We start from the raw sequence: 13,161 nt of genomic DNA, 5'->3' as shown, positions 1-13,161 counted from the left end.
GCCTAATTCACGATTAAGAGCCTCCTACCATTTGATCAATGGGATGATGTAAAATATCTACATTTATGGAGTCTATAAGAGCTATGAACTGCTGTTCTGCTCTAATGTCCAAGAGTCGCGATTTGATTGCAATTTCGGGATGAATTTTTGGAGTATGTAGTACAATATTAAAAGATACACAATGATGATCAGACATATTTATATCATTTACTGATAAGTCTGTGACTTCTATCCCTCTGGAAATGACTAGATCGAGGGTGTTGCCAAGGTTGTGGGTGGGTCCTGTAACATGCTGCTTTAGCTCTAAACTGTCCAACACATTAAGGAACTTACTGGCTTTAGCATCAGTTGTCTTATTGACATGAATATTGAAGTCGCCATTTACAATTATCCGATCATAGCTAGTGATGATGAGCCACATAAGTTCAGAAAAACTGGTCGAGAAAGCCAGTCCATAGTTTAGGAGGGCGGTATAAGGTTAATAGAAGTACAGCTGGGTCAGCCTTCAGAGTGAGGGCAATATACTCAAAGGAAGCGACGCCAAAAAAGTTGACTCGTGTGCAACTATATTTGTTTGAGAGAATGGAGGCAATTCCACCACCTCGCTTTGCCTTGTCTAATTGAGTGGAAGAAATTATAATTTGGGGACAAGTCTCAACAAGAACAGCTTCGCTGTCTGAAGTCAGCCAGGTTTCAACAAGAAACAGAAAATCCAATTTTTTTTCACTAATAAAATCATTGATTGCAAAGGTTTTGGTAGTAAGTGCACCTATATTTAGTAAACCCATGTTAGCTGAAAATGCCTCTGGCTTTTGAGGAATATGGAGGTATGGAAAGAATATTTGTTAGGTTTCTAGTTTTAAATTTGTCTTTTCTTTTACTATATGCTGGGTAGAAATCAACATTGAATAGAACTATAAGCATAAGTCATGCTATTGCATGACACAGCTTGATCTATGGTAGTAGTATTGTATGTTACCCTGCAGAAAACATTCTCAGACTCATCCACATGTATAATGCCATTCAATCAATACCTGGGGGCGGAATCTGTAATATTTTCTACAGAATGTCAATGTCTCAGTGTGGACGCTTATGTTGTCAGAAAGTAGCCTGGCTCCATGTTGGTTTGGGTGGAGACCATCACGCTTCAGCATACTGGGCCTCTCCCAGAACAAGCCCCAGTTGTTGACAGTAGCCTGTGAACCTCTGATTTTCAAAGGGGAATCACGGCCAACGCAGGGGGCAACTCTTCTCTTCAATTTCCCTTCCAAATTACTTTTTTATTGTCTGAAGACATCTATCGCAAGAATCTAACATTCTAAGCAACAGCAAAGCAAATGCAAGCTAACCAAAGTGCAGTCGGTGCATCTGAAGGCCCACGCGTAATAAGGCCTACGACTATCACTCTACACGCCCCCTGTTGCACGTCACATTTTAATTTGCTAGCTGATCCTGCCTCCTGGCTACCCAAAATGCCGCATCATGTGAACAGATCAGCAGGCGGGCAAATTTTCACCTCGTTTTCACACGCTGCTATGCAAAAGACGTCTCCTCTTCCCACAAATTTAGCGTAATCTCTGTGTGAAAAGGCCTACTGCATTGACACTCATAGTTCCCCAAAGTGAATTACTGCATTGGCACTCCTAGTTCCCCAAAGTGACCGTGACTAGATATACATTCAGATTAATGGTTGACCTCACTGATTTGCTATAGTAACTTATAGATGTAAAAGAGCTTCTGTACCCAAACAAAGGGCTTTGCTACATAGTACATTTTCTATAGTTGACCAGCATATTATTCCCCTGAGGATTAGAAGTGGGCGGGACTTACAGAGGGGGCGCCGTCAATCTCGTCAATCACAAGGCAGTTGGGCTTCTCATTGGCTCCCAGCACCGACTTCATCTGTGTTGCCGTGTCGATGCGCTTCTGGAAGAGCTCCGCACTGCGGTCATCACTAGGACACACACACGCTGGATGTGAGAGTGTGTGTGTGTGTGTGTGTGTGTGTGTGTGTGTGTGTGTGTGTGTGTGTGGGGAAGAGCTCTGCACTGCGGTCATCACTAGGACACAAGGACACACACACGCTGGATGAGAGAGAGTGTGTGTGTGGGGGGAAGAGCTCCGCACTGCGGTCATCACTAGGACACACACGCCCTGGATGAGAGAGAGTGTGTGTGTGTGGGGAAGAGCTCCGCACTGCAGTCATCACTAGGACACAAGGACACACACACGCTGGATGTGAGAGTGTGTGTGTGTGTGTGTGTGTGGAAGAGCTCCGCACTGCGGTCATCACTAGGACACAAGGACACACACACACGCTGGATGAGAGAGTGTGTGTGTGTGTGTGTGTGGAAGAGCTCCGCACTGCGGTCATCACTAGGACACAAGAACACACACACGCTGGATGAAAGAGTGTGTGTGTGTGTGAGTGAGTGTGAGAGGGTGTGTGTGCACTGCGGTCATCACTAGACACAAGGACACACACACGTTTGTTGTTTGTCTAATGCAGACATTTTTAATCACGTTTTATGCGTATGAGGGTGCCTATTTTCTTTATAATATCAGTTTTAATCACATTTTATGCGCATGAGGGTGCCTACTTTCTTTATAATATAATTTTTTCTAAAATTAGACTAAAATTAACCACAATATATTGCCCTTTGCACAGTATTGAAATATATCGCCATATATTGCCTTGCGCAGAGTATTGAAATATATCGCAATATATTGAACCGTAACCCGTGATATGTATTGTATCACCAGATTTTTGCCAATACACAGCCTTAGAAGAAACGCAGTTCTTTTGTTTGTAAGGGCTATAATAATAATAATGTGTGTGAGTGTGTGTGTGTGTGTTACCTGGCATTGATCTCCACCACGTTGTACCCAGCGTGCTTTGCAATGATGTGGGCCAAGGTGGTCTTCCCCAGCCCTGGTGGTCCAGACAACAGCGCCACCTACAGACAACACACACTCATTACACACAACACCACCTACATAGGGTCGTTTGTACCGGGTACCTTCGCTTGTCGCTTGTACTGGCACCGCTTTGTACCTGGTACCGCGGCGCTTGGGTCGTTTGTACTGGTGTATTTGGGTCATTTGTACTGGTACCTTGCGTTTGGGTCGTTTGTACCGGTATTGTGCCTTATGTTTGGGTCGATTCTACTGATATTGTGCCTTGTGTTTGGGTCATTTGTACTGGTGTGTTTGGGTCGTTTGTACTGGTGTATTTGGGTCGTTTGTACTGGTACCTTGTACTTGGGTCGTTTGTACTGGTACCTTGTACTTGGGTCGTTTGTACTGTTGTGTTTGGGTCGTTTGTACTGGTACCTTGTACTTGGGTCGTTTGTACTGTTGTGTTTGGGTCGTTTGTACTGGTACCTTGTACTTGGGTCGTTTGTACTGGTCCAGCTCAGCTTCCAGGATCTCCTCTGTGATTTGGCTCTTGGTCTTGAAGTTGTTCTGTGATTGGTTGCCATTTTTGGAATCCTGCGCGATGGGGCGGGCCTTCCTCTCACGGCCAAAAACCACCGTGTCCCAAAGCTTCAGCCACTTCAGCAGGCAGCGGTTGGTAAACTACACACACACGCACTTACTGTATGCAAAGCAAAAACCATCAAATAACATGTATATCCAGGACACGTTGTCAGTGTGTGTGTGTGTGTGCGCGTCTTACGTCATCACTCAGTAGTTCAGTGTACTGTCGAGGGGAGAAGCGGTCGACCCAGAGACGAGAGGAGAAACCATCTTCATCATCACCTTCATCACCTTGCTCATCAGCGTCATCAAGCAGATCTTGATGAACATTACTGAAACACACACACACACACGCACACATCAGATCCATGCACACACACACACGCACACATCAGATCCATGCACACACACACACGCACGCACGCACGCACACACACACACATCAGATCCATGCACACACACACACACACACACACACACACACACACACCAGATTCGTACACCAGATTAGAAACACACTCGCTCGCACGCAAGGACACACACACACACACAAACCTGCTGAGAAGCTCAGTTAGCCTCTGTGATTCCTCCACCACCAGTCTATGGCGCTGTTTTAAAACACACAAAGACAAAATCAGAAAATACAGGAGGACATGCTACACACACACTATATAATAAAGTGAAAGAATATAGGGTCATTTGTGTGTGTGTGTGTGTGTGTGTGTGTCTGCATTATTACCCTCTCTGCCGCTTGTTCCATCAGAACCTCTATGGGAACGGCCAGAAGCCCCAGTGAATTGTGGGAGTTGCGGTTCGACTTGACAACAGTTAGCTGCATACAAACAAACAGAAGAATTTCAGCGTTCAGCACCCAATGATCTTCTTCATTTCATATAACAGACGGGTGGTTTGGAAACTGTGTCTATGTGACTGACTGTATGCAACTATGATGTTTGTGTGTGTGTGTGTGTGTGTGTGTGTATAAGTGTGTGTGAGTGAGTGAGTGAGTGAGTGAGTGAGTGTACCTGTTCCTCTTTCTGTCGCAGATAAACTCGATTTCCGGAAGAGTCAGTGACGGTGATGAAGTCTCCTATTGCCGGGGGACGCCGTAGGGCATGCCTGGTTTCCATGGGAACCCGTCTAGGGGTCTCCTGTAACGCTCCCAAACCGCTGATGTCCAGTGCAACCGTGGCAACGGGCGGAGCAACCGTGGCAATGGGCGGCCTATCAGGGGAGAGCCTGAGGGAGGGCGGCAGCCTATCAGAGAGAGGGAAGACCAGAGCCAGCCAATCGGTGAGAAGGAAGAGCTGGTGAAGTCAAAGCTGCATTTGGCAAGATTATGCTCCAACAGAACAACATAAATCAGCCGGTTTTAGAAGAAAAAAAAAAAAAAAAAAAAAAACGACTTCTACCTCAACATAGAGCCTGTTATTTGTTTTGCAAAAATCCACAGCTCCCGGTTCTTCTGGTCCAATCAGAGCAGGGCTGTGGGAGATCTGACTGTCAATCACAGTCTGGTGCAGTCTGGTGCGCACTGACGAGCACAAACTCGATGAGAGGGTGCTTGGTGGTAGTGGGGAGGGGCATGAGAGTTGTAAACACTCAACATTTTCAAAAGTCCCCCCAATCTATCACACTTGCCAAGTGCAGCTTTAATCACAGACACGAGAGCAGTTAGATCTTTTGGTCTGTTCATGCCACCTGGGAATGTGATCCCCCCCCCTTGTGATTAACTTGTTTTTCCCACTGCGAGTGTTCATGTGCTTTTACGTTGTTTTTCTGCAAAAGTGCTTTGCCGTCGGAATGTTTGAAAAACATGGAAGCCACAAGGAAGGTTAGAGCATATGCTCACTAATCTTAAATAAACAACTGTATCTGCTTTGCTTAAAGATATGGTGTAAGACGCTTGTGAAAGAAGGATATGCAGCTTTCAAGGTGAAAACGGGAAATTCCCAAGTTCAAATTAAAATTGTTGGACATGAATGGCCACATGGACTACAAATGTCTACAACGTGGCGACAAAAGTGACGACGAGCCCCCAACTGGGCAACTCTGTGACAATGTTTTCACTGGGAGAAATGCTTTTCCCCATGCGCATGAACTCACCAAATCTGCCAATCAGCAGCATCGACAAAGAGACACACCTGTAGGCAGGCTACTATGCAACACACCTGTAGGCAGGCTACTACGCAACACACCTGTAGGCAGGCTACTACGCAACACACCTGTAGGCAGGATACTACGCAAGACACCTGTAAGCAGGCTACTACGCAACACACCTGTAGGCAGGCTACTACGCAAGACACCTGTAAGCAGGCTACTATGCAACACACCTGCTGCGCAGACCAGTCATGACATCATAAACTGGAGACAGTACCTGCTGCCCTCATAAGCCTCTGGAGAGGAGGGGGGAGTGATGTCATCAACCTGCGTCGACTCAAACTTGAGTTTTTTAGCCACATCATACTTCCTTCTCTTGGGTAGCGGGGCTGAAGAAACACACACACACACACAAATTACGATATAGGCAATATCACACACACACACACACACACACACACACAAAATTAACGATAAATCACGCACACACATAACAATATGGGTTCATCATAATAACTGAAATACACAACAAAACAAAAAATGCACAAACATTGTGTTCAACTTTATTCATATTCATTCAGCACCACACATCTACTCCATTCAACATGCATCACAAAGCATACGCATACAGAAACACACACACACAACATTACAAACACACACAACAAAACCTGTCTCACAACACACATTAACATTTTAACACACACATAAGACATCACAAACACACACCCACAAATACAACAGCACACACAGACATTACTAGCACACAGAAACTACTACTACTTTTGAGGCCTTTCGTTTTGGACTTTGTTTGCAGCCTTAGTCTTGGTTCCTTAACATTTTTCTGATTGTTATTATAGTTTTGTAAATAAATACTTTGACTTTAGGTTCTGTGGTTGCTTTACGTTTTTGCATCTCCTCAAACTCCTGAGACTGGGTCATGACAACACACACACACACACGGAAAATGCCTGCGCGTGCACACACACACAGGGTGTAACTCACTCAGACGGACACACACGCACGCGCTCACTCACACACACACACACACACACACACACACAGCGTGTGACTCACTCAGCGGCTCCACCATCCCACACACACAGACACACACACACAGACTCACAAACGCACACAGACACAGCGCGTGACTCACTCAGCGGCTCCTCCATCCCTGGTGATGGGCTGTGGGAGACATCCTCCGTCTCCTCCTGTTGCCCGGCAACAGATCTCCTCGGTAGAGCTGCATCCCCAGCAGCGATCGCCTCCTCAAAGGATTGCTGGGGCTTCTGGTTACGCAACTCAGAGACTTTAGCCACGGGACACGGATCAACTACACAGAGAGAGAGAGGGAGGGATAGATGGAGAGGGAGGGATAGATGGAGAGAGAGAAAAGAGAGAGAGAGAGAGAGAGAGAGAGAGAGAGAGAGAGAGAGAGAGAGAGGGAGAGAGAGAGAGAGAGAGAGAGAGAGAGAGAGAGAGAGAGAGAGAGAGAGAGAGAGAGGGGGAGAGAGAGAGAGGGGGGAGAGAGAGAGGGATGGAGAGAGAGAGGAGAGAGAGAGAGAGAGAGGGAGGAGGGGAGAGGGAGGGGAGAGAGGGAGGGAGAGATGTTTAACAACTGTGTATGGAATTCACACAAATTCACCATTCCAAAAAGTACTTAGACAGTCAGGACACACACACACACACACACACACACACACACACACACACACACACCAATCCCAAGTGCATACAGTCACATGCACGCACACACATACAAACCAAGTGCATACAGACAGGATATATACACACACACACACACACACACACACACACACACACACATTCAGGATAAACACACAATCAATCCCACACACGTAAATTACTATGATGTCCTGTGTAAACAGACCCTGTAGACCTGGATAATGCACTGTAGCAGGTATTCTTTGCTTTGCTGGTCACATTAATATCAGCATTCAAAGGGGACAGTGACGTTATTTAAATCTGAAGGGTATGCAACGTGAATGTCGCCAAAGAGTATAGAAGTAACTGTTTAACGCCAACTTAAACAAACCTGTTACACATGAGGTACAATGTTATCTAGCTATCGTTATCGCTATTATTTCAAAAGCCACCCGCACAAACCAGTACGATACGCAAATGATCGCTACGGATTAGCCTTAACTTTAGCTATGCTAGCTGAGGCTATTCATTCACTTCACGTTAGCTATGCTAGCTGAGGCTATTCACTCACAGTCCATATCAGCCAACACCTCTAACTCGTCGGCAAACTGCTGCTCGAAGTCGTCCTCGATGCCGTACATCTCATCGTATTCATCCATATTAGTTGCAACGGTGTCTTGGTTTCAATCGTTCACTTTTAAATGCAAAACAAATGTCAACAGAAACTTTTAAAGCCGCGAAACTTCACAAAAGACAAGAGTTTCCATGCAGTGCAGAGTTCGCGCAAAAATATTTGTCAAAAGGATACGTATTTCCGGTTTATGTTCGCGTCAAAAAAAGGCTTCGCGTAAGTTGTTGGTCTTACTGTCAATCAACGAAATCGTACCAATAGCATCGAGTTGGAGGCAAACCCCCACATCTGACAGCTCTCTACTGGGCTCTCGGTTCCCCTCTTCAGAAAATCTTCCGTCCACAACTGAGTTAAAGGAGAATTCCGGTGTGATATTGACCTAAAGTGTGTTGAAACATGATACCGAGTGTGAACGTATGTCTCATAGCCCATCTCGGCTTGTCCCCTGCACTCTAAAATCTGGCGCTAGCCGATGCTACCAACAGCTTTTTCAATGGTGGTGCTTCGGCATCGGGCTAGCCATGCAAATAAATCACTGTTTTACACCATTTACGAGGCACAATGTATCTCCACACTTCATTGGTAGACTTCCGAGGGCCCTGATATTTAAAACGAGACATTGAGAACTTTGAAAAGCACTGGTAGTTTACTTACAAGGCGATTTATGCAGACAGTATCTTCCGCGAGTTTAACGTTTGCAGCCATCTTGAATTTAGTCCACGATAAGTCCAGCGACGAGTAAGAATGAACAGGTATGATAAGGGATCAGATTCCAAAAATAATTCAGTGGAAATGCATAGATTCCAGTTTCTTCCAGTAGCAGCAACTGGAATCCATGCATTTCCAATGAATTCTTTTTATAGATAGATAGATAGATAGATAGTAGACAGATAGATAGATAGATAAAAAAAAACTGTTATGGTTGCCATTAAAACAATACAGTCAGGGATGGGCACAAATACATCTAAATGTATTTCCAAATAAAATACCAAATACCCATCTTAAAAATCTATCAAAATAAGCTACAAAATACAGCAGCCAAAAAATTATCAAAATAAAATACTGTATTTTTAGTATTTTCAAAAATACAACAAAATACTTCTTTCTAAAAAGCCTTTTTTTAGTCTATCCCTTCACTAGTACACTAGGCCCTACCTGGGCAAACATCTGAAAGCAAGAGACTCCTTCCATAATCAGTCAACAGATTAGATATGCTGACCCCTAGCTCATGTTAGACATCCCAATATAAACCTCTGCCAGGGTCAGCGCCAGAGAACAACGGGTGGTAGTGATGGGCGAATGAAGCTTTGGTGAAGCACTGAACCACAGCAGTATGAACCTAGCGACACTAGCTGAAAAGCAAAAAGATGGCCGCTACCTACCCATACATTTTTCAACATAAAAGTCCTTAACAAACCAATATTTTTGGTTACATATACTGGTTTGGGTAAAGACTTTTATGTTAAAAAATCTACATGTGGCGGCCATATTGTTTTTTTTCATTAGTGTCGCTAGCTTCACACTGCTGTGGTTTTTAGTGGTTCACCAAAAGCAGAGCCCGGCCCAAAGATAATGAATGCGTAGCAAGATGGGTCGTCCCTAGTTCATGTCTATGAGGGCAAAGGTGAGGGCATGTGCTAGCTGAGGCTATTCACTCACAGTCCATATCAGCCAACACCTCTAACTTCGTCGGCAAACTGTTGCTCGAAGTCGCCCCTCGATGCATTACATCATCGTATTCATCCATATTAGTTGCAACGGTGTCTTGGTTTCAATCGTTCACTTTTAAATGCAAAACAAATGTCAACAGAAACTTTTAAAGTCGAAAACTTCACAAAGACAAGAGTTTCCATGCAGTGCAGAGTTCGTATAAAAATATTTGTCAAAAGGATACGTATTTCCGGTTTATGTTCGCCGTCAAAAAGGCTTCGTAGAAGTTGTTGGTCTTACTGTCAATCAACGAAATCGCACCAATAGCATCGAAGTTGGAGGCAAACCCCATCTGACACAGCTCTCTACTGGGCTCTCGGTTCCCCTCTTCAGAAAATCTTCCGTCCACAACTGAGTTAAAGGAGAATTCCGGTGTGATATTGACCTAAAGTGTGTTGAAACATGATACCGAGGTGTGAACGTATGTCTCATAGCCCATCTCGGCTTGTCCCCTGCACTCTAAAATCTGGCTAGCCGATGCATACCAACAGCTTTTCAATGGTGGTGCTTCGCATCGGGCTAGCCATGCAAATAAATCACTGTTTTACACCATTTACGAGGCACAATGTATCTCCACACTTCATTGGTAGACTTCCGAGGGCCCTGATATTTAAAACGAGACATTGAGAACTTTGAAAAAGCACTGGTAGTTTACTTACAAGGCGATTTATGCAGACAGTATCTTCCCGCGGTTTAACGCTTGCAGCCATCTTGAATTTAGTCACGATAAGTCCAGCGACGAGTAAGAATGAACAGGTATGATAAGGGATCAGATTCCAAAAATAATTCAGTGGAAATGCATAGATTCCAGTTTCTTCCAGTAGCAGCAACTGGAATCCATGCATTTCCACGGAATTCTTTTTATAGATAGATAGATAGATAGATAGTAGACAGATAGATAGATAGATAAAAAAAACTGTTATGGTTGCCATTAAAACAATACAGTCAGGGATGGGCACAAATACATCTAAATGTATTTCCAAATAAAATACCAAATACCCATCTTAAAAATCTATCAAAATAAGCTACAAAATACAGCAGCCAAAAAAATTATCAAAATAAAATACTGTATTTTCGTATTTTCAAAATACAACAAAATACTTCTTTCTAAAAGCCTTTTTCGTCTATCCCTTCACTAGTACACTAGGCCCTACCTGGGCAAACATCTGAAAGCAAGAGACTCCTTCCATAATCAGTCAACAGATTAGATATGCTGACCCCTAGCTCATGTTAGACATCCCAATATAAACCTCTGCCAGGGTCAGCCAGAGAACAACGGTGGTAGTGATGGTTATCGAATGAAGCTTTGGTGAAGCATTGAACCACAGCAGTATGAACCTAAGCGACACTAGCTGAAAAGCAAAAAGATGGCCGCTACCTACCCATACATTTTTCAACATAAAAGTCCTTAACAAACCAATATTTTTGGTTACATATACTGGTTTGGGTAAAGACTTTTATGTTAAAAAATCTACATGTGGCGGCCATATTGTTTTTTTTCATTAGTGTCGCTAGCTTCACACTGCTGTGGTTTAGTGGTTCACCAAAGCAGAGCCCGTCCAAAGATAATGAATGCGTAGCAAGATGGGTCGTCCTAGTTCATGTCTATGAGGGCAAAGTGGAGTTCAGTCAGAGACGGGCTCTGGTTCAGTCCCCGCCTGCACAGGGGCGTGTCACTGACGTATGACTTACGTTTGAACGCCTCGGTTCATTGACACATTTGAAAGGCTTTTTAGAACAATTAAGTGACTTTAAAAAATATAATACTCCACCAAGTGTATTTTCTTTGCCTCCCCTTTCGAATGCAATACTCAAACTACTTGAAAAAAGAATTATATCCCGAGAAAAGTGGAGTTTGAGGGGTACAGCTCCATAGACCCAGGGATGGATTACTGCACGGGCCTACCGGGCCCAAGCCCAGGGGCCCAAGGGGTCAGGGGGCCCTGAAGCCCAAGCCTTTGCATGGAATCATTGCCTCAATATCAACAAATCAGGATGTAGGCTATGAATCTGATTGAATTTAGTATTGGCCATCCCCAATATACACCAGAATACAGGAAATCACATCAGAAAAATTAAAAAAAAAACATATACGACAAATGACAATAAGTGGGGCCCCTTAATACATCTGGGCCCAGGGGCCCGAAGGTTCATAATCCGCCCATGCATAGACCTCCATGCATCCGCCCATGCATAGACCTCCATGCATTCTGCACTCGTGGACGAGCGCCCTCATGTGGAACCACAGTAGGAACTGCAACCAGTTCAGAGACCGGAAGTTTTCCGAGAGTGGCAGTTCTCCCCTTATTAGACATTCTCTGACCAAAGCTTCATTTGCCCATCACTACCGGAAATGGGTTCATTACTCAAAGCTTCAGTAACAGCGACCTCTCCTGGTGAAAAGCCAAGACTGCATCTAAATTATCCCGGCTAGATTGTGGACAGGAAGCTTTAGTGGAATAAATCTAGAGCACGCACCTAACCACCCCACCCCCACACATACGTAGTGCACATGAATAAGAATGGGATATCATATCATACAAATAAAGATTGATCAGGACAAACTATGCTTGTCAGAGTAGAGGCTACGAACCATACTATGCTTTTATTAATCAGGAGCCATTACAATAAAGTTTTCCCACGTCTCTCTTACATTGTAATAAAAATAAATCGATACATCCCCAACCACTCACTGTGGTCATCTGCTGAGCATCTGTTGTGTCGACCAGCCATAAACACTAGATCCAACTCTAGACTCTTTTCCTCAGTGGTGGAATGAGTAGCCCAGTGCTCTCCTTCCTGTTTAGGCCCAGTGCTCTCCTTCCTGTTTAGGCCCAGTGCTCTCCTTCCTGTGATGGTTTAGGCCCAGTGCTCTCCTTCCTGTGATAGTTTAGGCCCAGTGCTCTCCTTCCTGTTTAGGCCCAGTGCTCTCCTTCCTGTGATAGTTTAGGCCCAGTGCTCTCCTTCCTGTGATAGTTTAGGCCCAGTGCTCTCCTTCCTGTGATGGTTTAGGCCCAGTGCTCTCCTTCCTGTGATAGTTTAGGCCCAGTGCTCTCCTTCCTGATTAGGCCCAGTGCTCTCCTTCCTGTGATGGTTTAGGCCCAGTGCTCTCCTTCCTGTGATAGTTTAGGCCCAGTGCTCTCCTTCCTGTGATAGTTTAGGCCCAGTGCTCTCCTTCCTGTTATGGTTTAGGCCCAGTGCTCTCCTTCCTGTGATAGTTTAGACCCAGTGCTCTCCTTCCTGTTTAGGCCCAGTGCTCTCCTTCCTGTGATAGTTTAGGCCCAGTGCTCAGGCACAGTGCTCTCCTTCCTGTGATGGTTTAGGCCCAGTGCTCTCCTTCCTGTGATAGTTTAGGCCCAGTGCTCTCCTTCCTGTGATAGTTTAGGCCCAGTGTTCTCCTTCCTGTTTAGGCCCAGTGCTCTCCTTCCTGTGATAGTTTAGGCCCACTGCTCTCCTTCCTGTGATTGTTTAGGCCCAGTGCTCTCCTTCCTGTGATTGTTTAGGCCCAAAAATCCCTCATTTTGGGGATATTGTAGGTATTTTGCTTACTAATTATTCTTTGTTTTTAAAATTCT

At 44.7% G+C, this 13,161-nt stretch overlaps 1 protein-coding gene across 1 annotated transcript; it reads right to left on the bottom strand.

The window, feature by feature from the left end:
- Positions 1–1,809: 1,809 nt before the first annotated feature.
- Positions 1,810–8,041, bottom strand: LOC125297664 (chromosome transmission fidelity protein 18 homolog). Its single transcript, XM_048248103.1, has 10 exons — positions 7,817–8,041; positions 6,737–6,913; positions 5,858–5,969; positions 4,506–4,737; positions 4,220–4,312; positions 4,036–4,088; positions 3,680–3,812; positions 3,385–3,579; positions 2,860–2,957; positions 1,810–1,954 (listed from the first exon to the last, which is right to left on the bottom strand). The coding sequence occupies exons 1-10, from the start codon at positions 7,902–7,904 to the stop codon at positions 1,810–1,812; spliced, it is 1,326 nt and encodes a 441-aa protein (XP_048104060.1). The 5' UTR covers positions 7,905–8,041.
- Between the last annotated feature and the right edge of the window lie 5,120 nt (positions 8,042–13,161).

The sequence above is a fragment of the Alosa alosa genome, chromosome 7 (genome assembly GCF_017589495.1).
Source record: "Alosa alosa isolate M-15738 ecotype Scorff River chromosome 7, AALO_Geno_1.1, whole genome shotgun sequence".
Classification (NCBI taxonomy): domain Eukaryota; kingdom Metazoa; phylum Chordata; class Actinopteri; order Clupeiformes; family Clupeidae; genus Alosa; species Alosa alosa.
This window is presented reverse-complemented; position numbering and strand designations above follow the sequence as displayed.

What these genes read in the sequence shown, in the direction of transcription:
- LOC125297664 (XM_048248103.1), bottom strand. Translation starts at nt 7,904, where the DNA reads ATGGATGAATACGATGAGATGTACGGCATCGAGGACGACTTCGAGCAG. An exon ending in GGTGTTGGCTGATATGGACT is followed by an intron (nt 6,914 to 7,816) that starts GTGAGTGAATAG and finishes CTCTCTGTGTAG; the next exon opens with TTGATCCGTGTCCCGTGGCT. An exon ending in ACAAACGACCCAAGTACAAG is followed by an intron (nt 2,958 to 3,384) that starts GTACCAGTACAA and finishes TGTTGTCTGTAG; the next exon opens with GTGGCGCTGTTGTCTGGACC.